This window comes from Pelophylax lessonae (genome assembly GCF_965119305.1).
Source record: "Pelophylax lessonae genome assembly, chromosome: 8".
Taxonomy (NCBI): domain Eukaryota; kingdom Metazoa; phylum Chordata; class Amphibia; order Anura; family Ranidae; genus Pelophylax; species Pelophylax lessonae.
The window spans coordinates 235,330,347-235,346,429 of NC_138775.1; the positions used below are offsets into that span (position 1 = coordinate 235,330,347).

The 16,083-nt window shown below is 41.7% G+C and overlaps 1 protein-coding gene across 5 annotated transcripts in view; it reads right to left on the reverse strand.

Moving 5' to 3' along the window:
• Positions 1 to 6,764: 6,764 nt before the first annotated feature.
• Positions 6,765 to 16,083, reverse strand: part of RC3H1 (ring finger and CCCH-type domains 1) — a 141,777-nt gene continuing 132,458 nt past the window's right edge. For 4 of the 5 annotated variants that reach the window (XM_082266624.1, XM_082266626.1, XM_082266625.1 and 1 more), the window contains exons 17-20: positions 14,256 to 14,361; positions 12,646 to 12,822; positions 12,158 to 12,267; positions 6,765 to 6,927 (exon numbers count right to left, since the gene is read on the reverse strand). In XM_082266624.1, coding sequence (XP_082122750.1) covers positions 6,780 to 6,927; positions 12,158 to 12,267; positions 12,646 to 12,822; positions 14,256 to 14,361 — 541 coding nt within the window. In that variant the 3' untranslated portion in view covers positions 6,765 to 6,779. The remainder of the gene's footprint in view (positions 6,928 to 12,157; positions 12,268 to 12,645; positions 12,823 to 14,255; positions 14,362 to 16,083) is intronic. The other variant, XM_082266627.1, reaches the window with a different exon arrangement.

Genomic DNA, 16,083 nt, shown 5'->3' on the forward strand with positions numbered 1-16,083 from the left:
GAAATTAATCGATAACTGCTCAAAAAAAAAAAATGGCACTGAACAAAGCCAACTTTAAGTATCAGCACAGCACCACAGGGTAGGTAAAGTGCAAAATTTCAGTTATGTGGTTTCTTCCACAGGGCAAAAAAAAAAACCTATGTCTCTGCTTAAAATTGGCCTTTTCTAGACTCTTGGGAACACGCTGGTCCCATGGTAGCAACAATTGAAATTACAATGAAAATTAAGCAGAAATAATAACCTGGAGTCTGGACTGAATGGGTTATACGAGCATGCAATTGGAACAGTCCTAGTAAGTTTTGTCAGTGTCCAATCACCTGAAGGTAAGATTAAGATATACAATTTTAAAATGTCTTACTTTTATAAAAAGGTAAGAGACAGCAGTGGTCTCATTTGCAGACTACAGCTCCAAGCAGAATTTACACCAACAATGGAGCTCAATAAAAAGCCTTAGGCTCATGCACACGGATCTAAAAAAATACTGCAACACACACAGGATCCTGCATAAAATATGTGCAAATGGTCCATAGTGCAAACATTTTTACACTTGTATGTCTGTATAGAGTAAAGTGGTATTTGTGCCAATTAACATGCTAATGCAGAATTCAGTACCACTAAACTGCTTCTGCTGTCTGTAGGTGCAGTGCTATAAGACCAGCATTTGGCTAAGGACAGCTGTCTGATGTGGCTGCCTTATTGGGAGACCCCATGTTTGTTGGCTGAGCAGGAACAGGGAAGAGAGTGTTGCTACTCTCTCCCATTCAGCCAAGCAGGTGTTAATATTGCCGGGAGCGCAGTCACTAGGAATACGGTGTAGGATAATGGTCCAGGCTTGTCCCTTGAGACGCAAGAAGGATAGGGTGCATTGGGTAAAAAGGGCATCATCTAAAGTTCTTGGTTTTAAGCAAAAAAGTCCAAAAATAAATAGCTGGAGAAAGCCTGAAAAAGCACCTGGACAGCATTTCACAGGAGTAGATGCAGACTCTGAAGAAAAACATAAAAGACGACGCCTCTAAATGCAGTAAGCCTGTATTTATTCAATGAGTAAAGGTTAAGACCACTCACAAAGGTAATAGTAGATAAAGCTCTTTAATCCCATTGTGACATCTGTCTGTGGCTCTCTTGTCCCGGCTCCTCTTCAGACTTTCCACACCAACTAGCAGTCACTTCCGGTCGTGTGTGTTTCACGCTGGTTTTGGAAGTGCGGCGGCCATCTTGCCAGTGATTCTGGTCCCCTTTTGACTGCTGGTCGGTGGAAGGTCCAGAGAGGAGCCACAGACAAGTGTCATGGTGGGATTGATCAACTTGATCTAGTATTACCTTTGTGAGTGTTTTTAAACATTTACTTACTGAATAATTACAGTCTTAATGCACTTAGAGGCACCTTCTTTCATTTATGTCCATCGTGAAAATTTGGCTTTACCAGTACCTGAGATTGGCGAGTGGAGCTGAGCAGGTTCTTTTGTTGAGTCAAGATCTATTTTGCACGTTTCAACAAACTCATATGCATACAGCAGGAAAAAGCTAAATGCTACAGGGGAAAACTGACCACAATGCAGCTGTGTGCATGGAGCAATAGCCCGCACTGCTGCTGTGCTCAGATCTGTATAAAACTGTATGCAGTATGGATTTAAACACAGCATGAATATGTCCATGTACATGAATCCTTATAGAAGAAATCTAAAAAAATTTACTGCACCAACAACCTATCTACCTAAATCTCAGTGAAACTAAAATTATTAGGGCTTTAAGTAGTGATAGATTCCATTTAAACAGTTATTCCACTTAAAACAGAGAATTCTACTGTAGGTGGATGTTGGCATACTGAATCATAGGTTTCTAAGGGTTTCTAGGGGTGGGAGCTTTCCAGACTATTTGCCCAAAATGCCAATCTGTCACAAGCATTGGAAAGGGATTTCTCTCATCCCCGCACAGACTACAGTGAAGGAGACTCTTGCTTTTATAATGGCTGCTGTTGAAGACAGTAGTTGTAGTGAGGTGATCTCACCACTAGAGAGCCCAAGAAAGATTACAATCCTATGGTTTCAAGGAAACCTGTCATACGAGGGTCATGGAGGGTGCTATTGCTGATCTCTTTGTGAAAACGCTAGATATCTGCCTCCTGTGCTGATCCCTCATGGTTTCAATACTTTGAACCACTGACCAAAACAAGTAAGGACGTTTTGACTTCAGCTTCCCTGATCTGCATTTTTTATTCAGGACAGTGACAAGCTAGCAGTTCAGTATGACAGCTAGGCAACCAACAAATACATTGGTTTTACTTTTAAGAAATTACATTTTTATGCCACTTACTATTTAAACTGTTTTGGCTAAACAGAATGCAATACCATTTTAATGCAGATTAAATTGTTAAACTGAAAAAGTCTACATTGCTACCCCAACCCTCCTCCACAGATCTCTTGATAGAAAATGAAGGCTGATCACAAGACTTGAGACTTCTTCAGGTCTAATACAGTGGTGTGCTGGTTAAGGTTAGAACAAAGAGGTCCCGGCTACTGAGAACAGTGCCTACCAGTTGAAGGTTTCCCCACGTTTCTAGAATATTGAGTTATAACACCATTAGAAATCAGCAACTTCACAGAAGTTATGTGCTAAACAAATTCGTCTGAATGCTTCTTCATTTTCTCCCTTTTTTTTTCTCTTTATAGTTTCGATGAGGCAGCTTGAAGGGAATAGGAGTCTGATTTTTAAGGTTTAGGTAAAACTGGGAGTGGACAAAGTGAAGGAGTGGGGGCACAATGCTGACTGTTGTATGAAGAAACTGACAAAGATGCAGCACAATTTCCATCAGAAACTGCAACCGTGTGGGTGGAAATTTACCATGAGCAAACAAAGACAAAAGAATTTGTCGAGTGGCAGGAGTATGAATTCTAGTAAATTCAAATTAAATGAACTGAAGATTTTTGAGTGTCTGAATCTAAACTTCACTATATGTATGCAATAACATATTGCTGCTCTGACCATTTCGGTTATGCCGCATGGTGCACGCACCCAAGTCCGCAAATACTAACGTCACAATTTTATTCATAGGTTTCTTTTAACATGTACACAACCATGCAATCCTAAATTCTAACAGCACGATTTAGGCCTATTATTGGTACAAGCTGTGTAAAATCAGGACGTTATTTGTATTTATTGGTCTTGATGTGGTCACTATACAGCATAAAATGCTACCTGGCAACCACAGCAACAGTTCGCTGTGCATGTGCTGTTATAAGATGCCTGGAAAACCTCTAGCCAGAGGATATCAATTCAATGTACCCTGGTGACTGGGGCATAAACCACTAAATTATCTTTAGATCAAACCTAGCGCTTTTAAAAAAGGTTCCCACTAACTTCAACACTACCGACTTGCATTTCAAGTGTATCGTGGATTTGAGTAAAAAATGTAAGTCCTAGGAGAGGAGCAACTTTTTACTTCTTGCCCATGCATCTAATGGCAAGAAAAATATTAACACCCCAAAAGGCTGCTGTGTCTCTTAGTGATGTAAAGGATAAATATGTTCAACCTGCACAAAAGGTACAGTGTCAATGCCTCAGTATGCATAATATATATATATATATATATATATATATACACATACATACACACATACATACTGACTATGCAAAACATTACCTGGCTTATCCTTCAACAGCTCAAACACATTTTTGTTTTGGTGGTCTTCACGGCATGTACCGTATTTATACGAGCGGGGTAAATGCAGCTTGATCAGTGCACAACTAGTGACAAAAGGCTAAGCATCTTATACAAATTTGGCATCACTAGTTTAAAAAAGGTTTCCATTTTCAAGAGAAAAAAAAAAGGAAACCCACACCCTACCATTGACCAATGTGGATCACTAGACTTGGGAAATTCACAGATTTGTTGCTCCTAACAGCACTGAGGTTTTCATTCTAATTGTTCAGCTTCTTCAGCCCTACCTTGAAATCTATTTTCTGTCACTAGAAGTAGTAGTACAGTAAACTTTAGCCCCAAGATAGATGTAGTTAAATAGAATCCTATGTTTAATCGCTAGGTACTGGAAAAATAGATGCCTGAATAAATCTCCAGAGAAAAGAGGTTTTATTTATTCCAGTAAAGTGCACAGATTAAACGCCTTTCAAAAAAAAAAAAACTATAGAAAGAGTAAAACGTCTTTCAAAGTGCGCAGATCTCCCCGAACCTAGAAGCTGCACTCATCCGAGAAGAAAAAAAAAACAAACCCTTAAAACATATTAAATGTGTTTGCTTATCACTGCAGATGTACACAAACACACATAACGCTATGGTAATTCAATTAAATTAAAAAAGAAAAAAGTTAGCTTGAACTCCAAGCCAATATATGCAAATATCAAATGTGTGACCGGCAGGTCCGAAATGTTCAATTTAATTCAATGTGAAACAGTATATTAAACGCGGTGCCTCCTCCTGGCGATAAGGAAAAAATCAAACAGGTGCTCAAATCCAAGCACCTTTGCTTTGGAAACATCAACTGGTAGGTAAAGCCAGGGACCTCAGACACCCACCCTTTTATCATAAAAAGGTACATATATTGTACAATAATTCTGGTTGACATGCCTTTCGATATAGGATTCATGGAACGTAACGCTGAGGCGGACATTGACCCAGCAGGAGTTAAAGATTAAGGAGATACTTGAGAGGGGAGAGAGAGAGAGATAAGGAAGGGTAAAAGAAGGAAAAACACTAATACAAAGAACAAAAAGAAGAAGAAAAAAAAAAAAAAGTAATTAATTCTTGCTTTACCCCACCAGAACAATTGTGGGAAGTTATTACATAGCCAGCTTGAATTCATTTTTAATGAAGGAATACATAGCCACTTATTTACCAACATGTTTGAAAGAACAGTCCATGAAACCCTTTGCAACCTATACCTTAATCCTTTTTTCAGTGACCGTGCAGGGCAGACAGTGAACAGAAGAATGTGATTGGTTGCTAGGGATAATAGAGATTTCTTCCAGACACTGATAAATGAGGCAGACCTGGGTCAGCAATCTTTCTCTTGCTCTAAAACCGTAGGAAAAAAGGTTTATTTGCTGGCAAAACAAGGGCATAAGATCACTAAACAGATTTTTGTATGGAAACATTTTAAGGTGGTTTACTCCCTTCTGATAACAGAAACTTAAGGTGTACGTATAGCGAACACATGTTTCTTTGTAGAGTTTAGGATAGAGTAAGGATAAGAGTATTGCAGTCAGATTATTATCTGCAGTCTCTGTCCCGCTGGGGAATTTTTCTTTCCCTTCCTCTCCTGGAAACGCAACAGGAAATTAGAAGAAATCTTCCAAAAAAGAGAGGGTAATCCCAATCTAAGAGTTGCCATGTGAACATTTGTCCCGTCTGGATGATATACCCTCACCTCTTGCTCTGTAAATCACTCCAAAATTTTGGATTTCCCATCACTTTCTGTCTTGGTCGCAATGCTCACCAGGACAAACAGAGAGTGAATCTCCCCAGGTAGGGAACAGGAAGCAATAAAACACGACAGTCTAACACTTTCCAACTCTATCCAAAAAAATTGGTTTCCCACACATACACTGCTGAAATACAAACCAGCTCAAAGATTTGTAAAGAATGCAAACAGTCTCGTTATCCCACCACTCCTACTACGATATATGGCTGGATAACATAAAGGGGCATTATTCTGTATAGTTAGACACTAACTGCCTCTGGAATTTTTTTTTTTTAATACTTAATGACCATCACCACACTGGCCAACCCTGAACTCTCACCCTGCTATGAGCCGCCCCCATTATTTTATCACTATACAGAAAAGACAGAGCCCTGTAAGCCTGATCACAGCTTTCAGCTTGCTGTGTGTCAAATCTGGAGACAGATTTGAAGAATTGACTTTGGCTGAATTGAAAAATGATTCATTTATTTACCCTGCTCAAACATTTTTTCTAACTCTTTATAGACTTGCCAGCCAGTTAAACAGAACTGCTAATTGAATTTCCATTTGCACGTCTCAGGCAAGAGAAGGATTGCAAAGCCCTTTTACATCCACTACCTCTAACAAGCTAATAAAAATATAAGAACAAAGCGCTCAAAGGAAACGCCCCCTAACATCAAACGATAAAAGGATCTCTGGCTATGTAATACCATCCAAACAAAACAAGAAAAAATAAATGTAAATCTACAGCAATAAGATCGTACAATTAATCAAACAGAGTATATATATATAATATCTTCCTTTTTTGTCTTTAAAGCCTTGCATCCAAGGCATCCAAAGGTATTAAAATTAAGTTCATTCACAGAACAAAAACAACTAATCTTGAATTGCTTGCAGATACTGCTAATTTTCATCTGTGTCTTTTTTTAATATATATTTTTGTATTCTGTATAATTTTTTTTATTAAAAAATGTGTTAATGTGAAAATATGTGCAGAGGTTGTTCTTGCTAGTGGCGTTTTCAATGCACATTTTATACGTAGCCTGTCATGCTTTGGAGGGGAGGGAACATAAGAGCAGGGTCACAGGTTTTAGCTATCTCTCACCCCCAAAAACGGGGTTATGTAAGCAAATCTTAAATATTAACTTTTTTTTTCTTTTTACACTCCCAATTGCTCTGAGCTCTCCCTCCAATATATTTATATATATATTTATAAAATAAAAAACACAAAAAAAAAAAATCCTCCGTTTCATTTCTATAAACTTTCCTCCTAGACAAAAACACTTTCAGATGCAAAAAAAAAAAGAAAAAAAAAAAAAAAACGATGCCGGAAAGCCCTTAATTCTTTTTTCTTTCTTTTTTTTTTTACGGAGCAGTGGCCGAGTTGGCGCCAGTTCTCAGGGCTTCGGCTTTGTCACCAACTTGGGAATCTTCTGAAAGAGTTAGTGAAGCAGTCTTTCCAGAAAGCATGGTGATGTCTTGGGCCAAGCTTGATCCATTTGGCACCTCATTGCTGTAGAAATAAAATCAGTAGATGATCTTTATGTGACACCATCATCAGTAAAAAAAAAAACATTTTTCAAAAAGTTTTTTTCTTCTAAAAGCCCATTTATTTCTATTTAAAAGAAAGTATGTATATTTTACTATATCCTAGATATCAGATTGAAAATCCAAAAACAAAATACTTCCAAAAAACAAATCCTTCTAAACGCACCAAGTCCATTGAGGGACACATGAAGTTTTAAAAAGGATTGGTCACGGTCATAAAAAACATACAAAAAAATCATAACGTGGGCCAGCATGTCTCCATTTTATAGAAAAGCAGTAACAGGAACATTATCATAAACAGAGGCATGGGAATTGTGTCCCTCAGTGAAGTTAAAAGGATAAGTTCACTTTTCAAACAAAAATAAATGCACATTTTTTTTTGCCGGGAAAAAAAAAAAAAAAAAAGTGCATTTATTATTTTTTTGTTGCAGGAGCCTGGAAACAATTGCACCAACGATGAGCAAATCGCTAATTGCCATGCAGGTCTCCTGCACACTTTCAGTGTATCTGCTTATCCATAAGGGTAAACTGATACTCCCTGACAGGAAGACTCCATTGAAAACTTCAAGCTGACAGCCACTAAGGATGTCGGGGCTTGTAGTTCGTTGAGGGCACACAGAGCTGTGTCTGAATGACGCGGCCGTGTGGGCAGAGCCCCGCACAGCCGTGTTGTTTTACAAACAGTGGGAGCCAGTACAGGGAACTTCTCCCTGGGAGAGAGGAGGGGGAAGGAGGGTGGGTGGGCAGCGGGTGGTGGCTGCAGCACTAGAAGCAGGTTACATGTTCCACCCTAAAATCGGGTGGGTGATGTAACATGTTCCCAAAGGCGAACTTATCCTTTAAGGAAAAGGATCTACAGTGTGTCCTTTTTTTCCATCTCATCCATTGAGGGACACAGGAATTCTTAACGTGGTTCTAAAGCCTTAAGATTTTTTTATGCATTAAGGTAAAAAAAAAAAAAAAATCTTCTGTGTCACAGGATTCCCCATACTCCGCCCCCTCATCCCCCTTACCGGAGCCGATCTTGAGCTAGCTCTATGCATGAGAGCAGAGGCTATTCCCACTCTCTCCCTCCTCACAGGGCAGAATGAAAGCAATGGGCATATCAAACTGACGAGGGCAGAGCCGTACTGTCAATAGATTCAGACAGGGCAGCTTGGGAATGAGCCCGCATAACTGCCCCTAAAGAAAGCAACTATGGGGGCACTACCACAGAGAAGGAGCCAGGAGCATCAGCGGGAGACCCTACAAGAAGAGGATCAGGCTGCTCTGTGCAAAAACCACAGCCCAGAGCAGGTCTGTATGACATTTTATTTTGAAAAAAAACACAAAACCTTTGAACATGCAAGTAAACTCAATTTAATAAAAAATACCTACTTTTTGCACTGTAAGAAAAAATTGCAAACTGGCAGTACTAGTAATGCAGAGGACGCATTCTATGTTTCTTCCGTATTAAAGTTTCTTACCTGCCTGTCTGCACTGAACACAGAGTTTCACATGCGAAGCTCAATGTACAATTTTGTCAATACCAAGATAAATGAACTCCTGCGCATGTGCGGGAGTGACCATCTTGGCCCAGCCAATAAAAACCGCTGGAGATTGCAACCCAGAAGCAAATTAGGCGAAGAGGTCATTGGCCAGCAGGGAGCTCCAGAACACCACAGTGTTGTAGAGAAGGCGAGTATAGTTTTGCTTTAAGGGACACAAGAGCAGAAATAAATCAGAGCCAACTGAGACATCCAAAATCAGTTCAACACAGGGATTGGGCAACAACAACAAAACTATTAAGATCAGTTCATTACGGGACAAGGCAGCTAGCCTTACGGGGATGATGGAATGAAGACAGACAGCCTTGTGTGTAAGAGTTAAGTAGAAGATCCACAATATGTTCAAAAGCCAGTTTTTGGAGAGGTAAAAGAACCAACAATTTAGACTACATAGAGCAACTGGAGCTGTAAAGGTGGAACTATATATAGGAGAGACATGCTGCACAAAAACCTTAACCAAAGAATGGGAGGCTAATGGTCATAAGATAGCAGCAAGGGCCAATATTCGACAATTATACCAGGGGCTGAACGCCGATTCTGGCCGATTGCAAAAATGGCGAAATTTCACCCATGGAGTATTTTTTAGGATAAAATTTAGCTTCGCACCAACTGAAGACTGCCCTTCCACGTGTAATGGCATGCCTTATGTGAGTTAGACCTCCTAGCTAGCTCTCAGGAGCTTAAGATTTACCAAATCAGAAAGGCCCCATCTTAGTACACTTCATTCTGCAAAGTAGAAGATAAAGGAGTTACAAGGGAGGAAAGGCATAGATCAGGTTGTACCGATCGCTCAGTTACTAGAACATCTACTGCAAACGCCAGCGGATTTTTGCGTTGGAAAATAAGTGTGCAGTTTGGCATTGAACCTGCAAGTCTATAACCAGCATCTCCCACCTGTGACAGAAGTCCTGAAATATCTCCAGTAGAAAAGACCTATTCTCCCTGGTCCAGGTATTACCAAATGAAGAAGTCTGCTTGCAAAATGTCCTGCCTAGGATGCTCTGTAGTTGAGATGCCCAGTGTTGAAGTGACAATTGCATCCCTTAGAGCAGGGGTGTCAAACTCAACTTCCATCGCGGGCCGCATCAGCATTATGGTTTCCCTCAAAGGGCCGGTTATATCTGTAAGATTAGATGTCCAGAGCTCCCCACACCCCCTTACAACCTTACATCACAATGCACCACCTTACCAGTGGGTGGATCTGGGAAGCAGTGCAGGGTCTGAAGGAGAACGAGAGAAGGGCTGGAGGCAGAGATAAGGTGGTGTTGCGGCTGCACAGAGAGGTGTAGGATCTGTAGGAGGTGTTCTGCCTCCTCTCTGATGCGGACTGCTGAGCAGGAGGGGGGCAAAGATGAGCCTTTCTGCAGCTGCACAGAGTACTGCAGGATCTGGCAAAGGAGTTCTGTCCTCTCTGCTGCCGACTACAGAGACAAGATGGGGGCAGAGACAAGGGGGCTGCCACAGCTGCATGAGAGGTGCGAGGGCCACATGAAATGGCCTGGGGGGCCGCATTCGGCCCGCGGGCCTTGTGTTTGACACCTGTGCCTTAGAGCGTCAGTATCAGAAGATGAGCTTTTCACAGTGACCAAGTCCCCTGTGCTAATAGGGTGTCCAGGGATCTTCACCAGTCTGGCTGGCATCTTTTGTCAGAATCTTCCAGGATAGCAGGATCCAAAGCTGGAGAGGTTCCTTCTGCATTTTGAAATCTGACATGCTGAACTGAAAATAAAGCAACTTAAATAAACCCTAACAAACCAGTCGCTGTAGACAAAACGAGGCAACAAGCGTTTCCCTAGCAGTTGGAGCAGTTGTTGGAAGAACTACCCAATGCTGAAGGTGGGAAGAGATATTGTAGAGTACCTGCAAAACTGCAAGTATAGTTGCAGCAGTTATTTCTACAAGGTGTTAAACTATCCATCAGAATCAAAGAAATGGGGGGGGGGGGGGAGACAATGGTAGCCCTGAACAGTGAGAGAGAACAGAATAATTTGCTGTGCTTAGAAAAACATTTATGAAGGACAAGAGTCCTCAGATACTTATGATTGTGGACCTGGAGACTACTTTGCCGCTAACAAGCAGTACCAAGGGACTGGAGAGGACCACATGCAGAGCCCAGTGCCCATGGATCACAACCCTAGTTATCTTTACCTTGTCCATGGGCATAATATCACTAGTGTCTTTAGGGACTGGGTCACGCCAGAGGCTGTTAGAAAATGTTGCCAGCATACCCTTATTTTCTGCAAAAAAAAAAAAAAAACTGCCCTTATTGATGGGCTTCAGCATGCCATACAATGAAACTGCAATGTTTCTGAACCACCAGGGTTCCCTTCATTAGGGAGGCATCCTGCATTTGAGTGTTAACTGGTCTGGACATATTGTTATGCTGACACCACAGGCTGTGCCTTGGCCCTGGACCTGTAATGTGCTCCGTAGCCAACAAACCAGTACATTAAAATGTATAGTGTGTGTCACAAGCCGAGCCCAGTGTCACATTACAAAGGCCACACAACCTTTGGTCCATTAGGATCTAGAGGCTACTACAAGGTTGTGCCAAAGATTAGCCCATAGAGATAACTGCAGAGAGAGCGGAGCTCTGCGATATTAAAGAAAAATGTCCATCCGCCAAGTACACTAGCAAAAAACTGAAGCATGATGAGAGTGGGAAGGGTTATACCTGACTAACTGCTTTTTGTTTACAGGCGAAACGGATGCTCCTCCTGTAATCCATCAGTATAGTCCAGATCCTCCCTTAAATATTAGTTTATTTTTATTTACTTCTGATCTTGTGTTCCTTAATGAATAAGGAAAATGCAATTTGTGCATTAGATAATGCACAATACATCTAAAGAGAATCATTCAAGATCAACCCAGCCAGACAATACTGGTGTCTTGTGTAAATGTTAATAATTCAACAAAACACATATGATCCGAGACTGCATTCTGGTCTGCTCTCAAGGTCAATATTCTTCTCCAGGTGATTTGCCCTGACAATCAGCTGTCAATAGCCACAGCCACCAGAGATATGGTCTTTTGACTGCTGAATGGCCAGGTGCTGAATAAGTACTGGGAATGCCAAAGCTTAATATTAACTTGCAGAGTAGCTTAGATTCTTTTTACAGCTTGTACATGGAATTTTTTTTTTTTATACAAGCAAGAAAATGGACGGACGAAACAGAAATAAAAAGAAAAAACTGTGAAAGATTTCTCTGATCAGAGTGGAAGTTCAACCCACCCCACTGCCCAAAACCTCCTGTGACACATCACAGGTCCCAGCAGGCTGCAGGGCAGTTCGCAGAGCACAGCGTAGCTCACACATGTGCTGTGGGGAGTCAGCTGTGAAGCCGCAAAAGTCACAGTCAGCTTTCCGCAGACATGGCGGCGCCTGACACTCAAACAACTGGTGAAGAACCAGCCCAGGTGAAAACAGCGCTAGAACCCTGGGCTGGCAAGTGTCTTTTTAATAAAAATCCACAGCTACAGTATTTATAGTTGGACTTTTATTTATGTGTTTTAACTGAAGTTCCTCTTTAAGGAAAGACTAAAAGAGCAGAAAAAAATATACTGTAGCTGGAGTGTAGGCAGATTGTGTGAGAGGTACATATATTACTTCTTTGTAGCAGAACAAATAAGCAGAATGTCCCTCTATACCTGAATGTTAGTGGGAGATCATGAGACAGAACCTTGCTCTGTGGCTCTATTTGCCCATTCTCAACTTTGATGACATCTGGTTTACTCTTCACACCCATAGAGTGACCCTCCTACAAATACAAAAAAGTCAGAAGGTGATCTGGCCGTTTATGGCAACATTTAGAGAAAAAGCTGTATAGCTTACAACAACCTACGTCTAATCTGGTAAAACTGATCTTCCAAGCATCACTTAAACTTTAAAAGGAAACCGTCATGAAAGAAATATAAGAGCTGCTTTTGCATACATGTTTTGAAGGTACAGGCTCTATGTTTCTATTTTTATTTTTCCTTCACTAACTTATGCACATCTTTGATTTGAGATAGAGAATTAAAAGGTCATGAAGGAGTTAGGGATGACAGCCCTGCAGCCTGCGCCTTCAAAAATAAGTCAGCAATGGCAGCACCTATTTTTTTTTCCTTTCAGTACCATCACTGCAGTTGGGACTCACCATACTAAGTTCACGTGTTCTCTTTCCAATCTCACGCTCCACCTGATGTAGCTCGAGGCTTAGTTGTTCATTGGACAACATGCTGGACCACTTGGCTGGTGGTGGTGGAGGTGGCTGCTGCTGCTGACCTCCTAACGCAGGGGGTTCTCTCTGTACTAGGAGACGGTTACTAGGGACCTATAAAATATTTAGGTGACAAAAGTTCAGCTTTATCTATGGAGTGTGTTGAATAAATGTGTTAGATATACTATGTCAAAACTAGCGTTAGATTTTTTTTAAACCAGCCACTTTACTGACACTAGCTCACCTTCAGTAGAATTCTGGACTATACGTGAATAGCAACATCACATTGGTGATGCCCACCCATATCTCCCTGCTGTAATCCTGCAAACGAACCCCCTGATCACTAAGACAGCAGACCCTGCTAACAGAATTATGCTAACAATATTGCCTGCAGATTCTCTATCTTGGGAGTAGAGTACAGGATACAGGGAAAGTATTTATAGACTATGGGTTATAGGCTCATACCCCTTCAGGTGAATGGTCACGGGCATGCTTCTGAGGACAACTCCACTATAACTCTACCCTACTCCGTGACTTCTCAGTTTTGTAGCAAACACCGAAGTGTAACCAAAGACAGGAGTCTGTATTCTGTACTTCAAGATATGAAATTTACAGGTAGGGCAAAAGTCCTCTTATTTCAGTAGTTTAATACAGGGCAAAGTATTCATAGACCCTGCAATGCCCCAAAGTAATGAATTACAAGGGTGGGCAACTAGGCAAACAGAACTGTGCCAACAAGTCAAATAATAACCAGGGTTGAAAAAACGCAAATTTAGAGTGCGGCTGCAAGAACTTTGCGGTCAAAAGCGGATATCTGGATGAAAGACCCAGGCAGCTGAGATAATTTGCTTTCCAGTTGTACACTCTTGGAGTGTGGACTGCAGAGATTACTGGACATTGAGTTTCTGTCTATGAGATGATCGGATTCCCTTCTTTCAAGGCAAACAGACTACTCTGACCCCCCCCCCCCCCCCGACCCGATGGTCGATGTAGACCACTGCTGTGGCACTGTCTGACCATACCTTGATTTGGTGCTCCAGAAGGGGAGTCAAGTGCTGCAGGACCAACCTGACTGCACAAAACTGTAAACAAAGTCTATGCTTTGCCCATCACAGTTGTAATACAGCCACGAAGAGATCTTCTGTGCCAAGGGGAACATCCATGCAAGATCCAGTACCCTAAGCAACACTGCAGACCGTCCTTGCAGCCCAGGGTCTGAGTACAGCTTTCAATGTTGCTCCAATGCACTAATTTAATGTTGGCATTAGAAGAAAATAAGAAAAATAATGAACTAGTTAAGCGCAGGGTGAGTTTCTCTGTGAAGGAGAAAAGTTCCATCACCATCACACACGAATACAAAACTGAGGAGTCACCAAGAGGGGTAGGGTTATAGAGGAGACACCCAGGGCTCATGTCCTCAAAGCTTCGACAGTATTCAATCACCTGAAGGTACACATTTATAACTCATGGTTTAGGAATATTCTGCCTGTGTCCTGTACTGTACGATACTAATTGTGCGATAATGCACAATGTTAATCGGATCATACCTCCATTCCTCTCATCTGGGTCTGCTGGCTGATCTGCTGGTTCAGCTGCTGTAACTCCATCCTGAGCTGCTTTTCAGATGTGGGCAGAGGCTTAGTCATCCGATCTCTGCAAACAAGAAATCACAGGTGGTCATTTCAAGCAGAGAAGGAGGGGGTGGAAAGCACCCCCAGAGGCTGTCAAAAACACTAACTGTAGTTCAAAGAGCCAAGTCTAGAGTTGCAACCTGCATTATTCTTTCCAATTCTTCTGAAAAACTGCATCTTAGGTCTAGGTTTTTTTTTCCAGTGGGTCAGGTTTGGTGAAGTGGACAGGTCACTGTGGTAGGTCAGGAGATAAGAAACGGAAACGGACAGGCCTAGCCCCATAGGGCAGGGGTCTAAACGGAAGTCAAAAAAAGTTATGGGTTGTTAGTTGTAAGAGGGCAGGATTTCCCAAATGTATTAATCAGGAAGTGTTTTGGTTGCATGGCTTGTCAAAAAGGTAATGTGGGTCCGTCATATTTTGAATTTGATATATTTATTTATATCCTGAGCTTATTTGGAAACCGTCAAAGTGAGTTTTCCCTGCCGTGCTCCGGTGTTGACCACTAAGGCTTTTTTCACTAAAGTTAGTTGTATTTGCCTGGAAACAGGATTATGTATGAAGGGTGAAAATCCTGGAAAATGGATTGTTGGCCACAGAAAAATAGTTTAGGGGGGCTCCTATCAGAGCGTGACTTATGATGTGTTCAGCAGGCATTTTCTATTGCAGAAAATACTCAGGAGATTGCAATATAGCCCCAATGGCACTTTTCTGGCAGTAGTCCCCTAAACTACCTTGCCTAATTCAAGCATGCATTTGCAACAGTGTCAGTAACATTACTGACATGTGGTAAAGGCAGGTAGTTCTTACAACTGCCAGGCTCAGAATCTGTTGCTATGTTAACAACCACTTCTTAAAGGATTATCACCAGGTCACATATTAGTAAACTGTTGGTTATTAAGACAAATTCATTACTCAAAGCAGGCCATGCCTGTGCTAGGAAGCTGTCATGTATGTGATGCTCTATTCCTCAGCCCCATTCAGTTGTCTGCTGGGAGATTCCCCAGCTGAAACCTAAAAGGTAAATGGGGAAACAGGTGATGTCATTATTCAAATATGGGCAATGCCCATGTTTTGGAACGGACTTGTCACTGAGTTGCTGCAGCCTGATGGGTGACAGAAAGGCTATTTTCATACATTACTTTTGACAGTGCACAGCAGGGGGTAAATTCAAAAGCCGCTAATGGACTGATTAACATTTGTGGATCTGACAACTTTTGTGTGCTGTGAATAAAATGGACCGGATGAAAAAAAAGGTTCCCCATCAGACTTCACCCACCCCAGTACAAAACTCCATGGCCATGCTCCTGTCAGTGTGATGGGTGCAGTGGCTGGGCAGGGCAGGCAGGAGTTCGTAAACTGAGGAAGAAGTGTCCAGTGTGGACATCTCTCCCTTGGTGCAGACATGGACAGATTATTATACCTGTCTCGAACAGGTACATGAATCGGGCGTAAGCACCGACATTTTCAGTGCTGCGGCCTGACCGAATTCTAAAGGGCATCTATGAAACCCTTTATAAATTTCCCAGCCTGTATATGGAGGGAAAAAAATGACCGCTTACAGCTCAGTGTACAATCTTGGCATCTGTCGGGATGGGTTAACTTCCATGCATAGGAGTTAGGTTATTACAGACCAGTCAATGAAGATGGCAGCAGATGCCAAACCCAGAAGAATGGGTGAAAAGGTCAGCAGCAGAAGGTAGAGGCTGTTGCAGTGCTGAAGTGGGTTGCTTTGACAAACAAGTC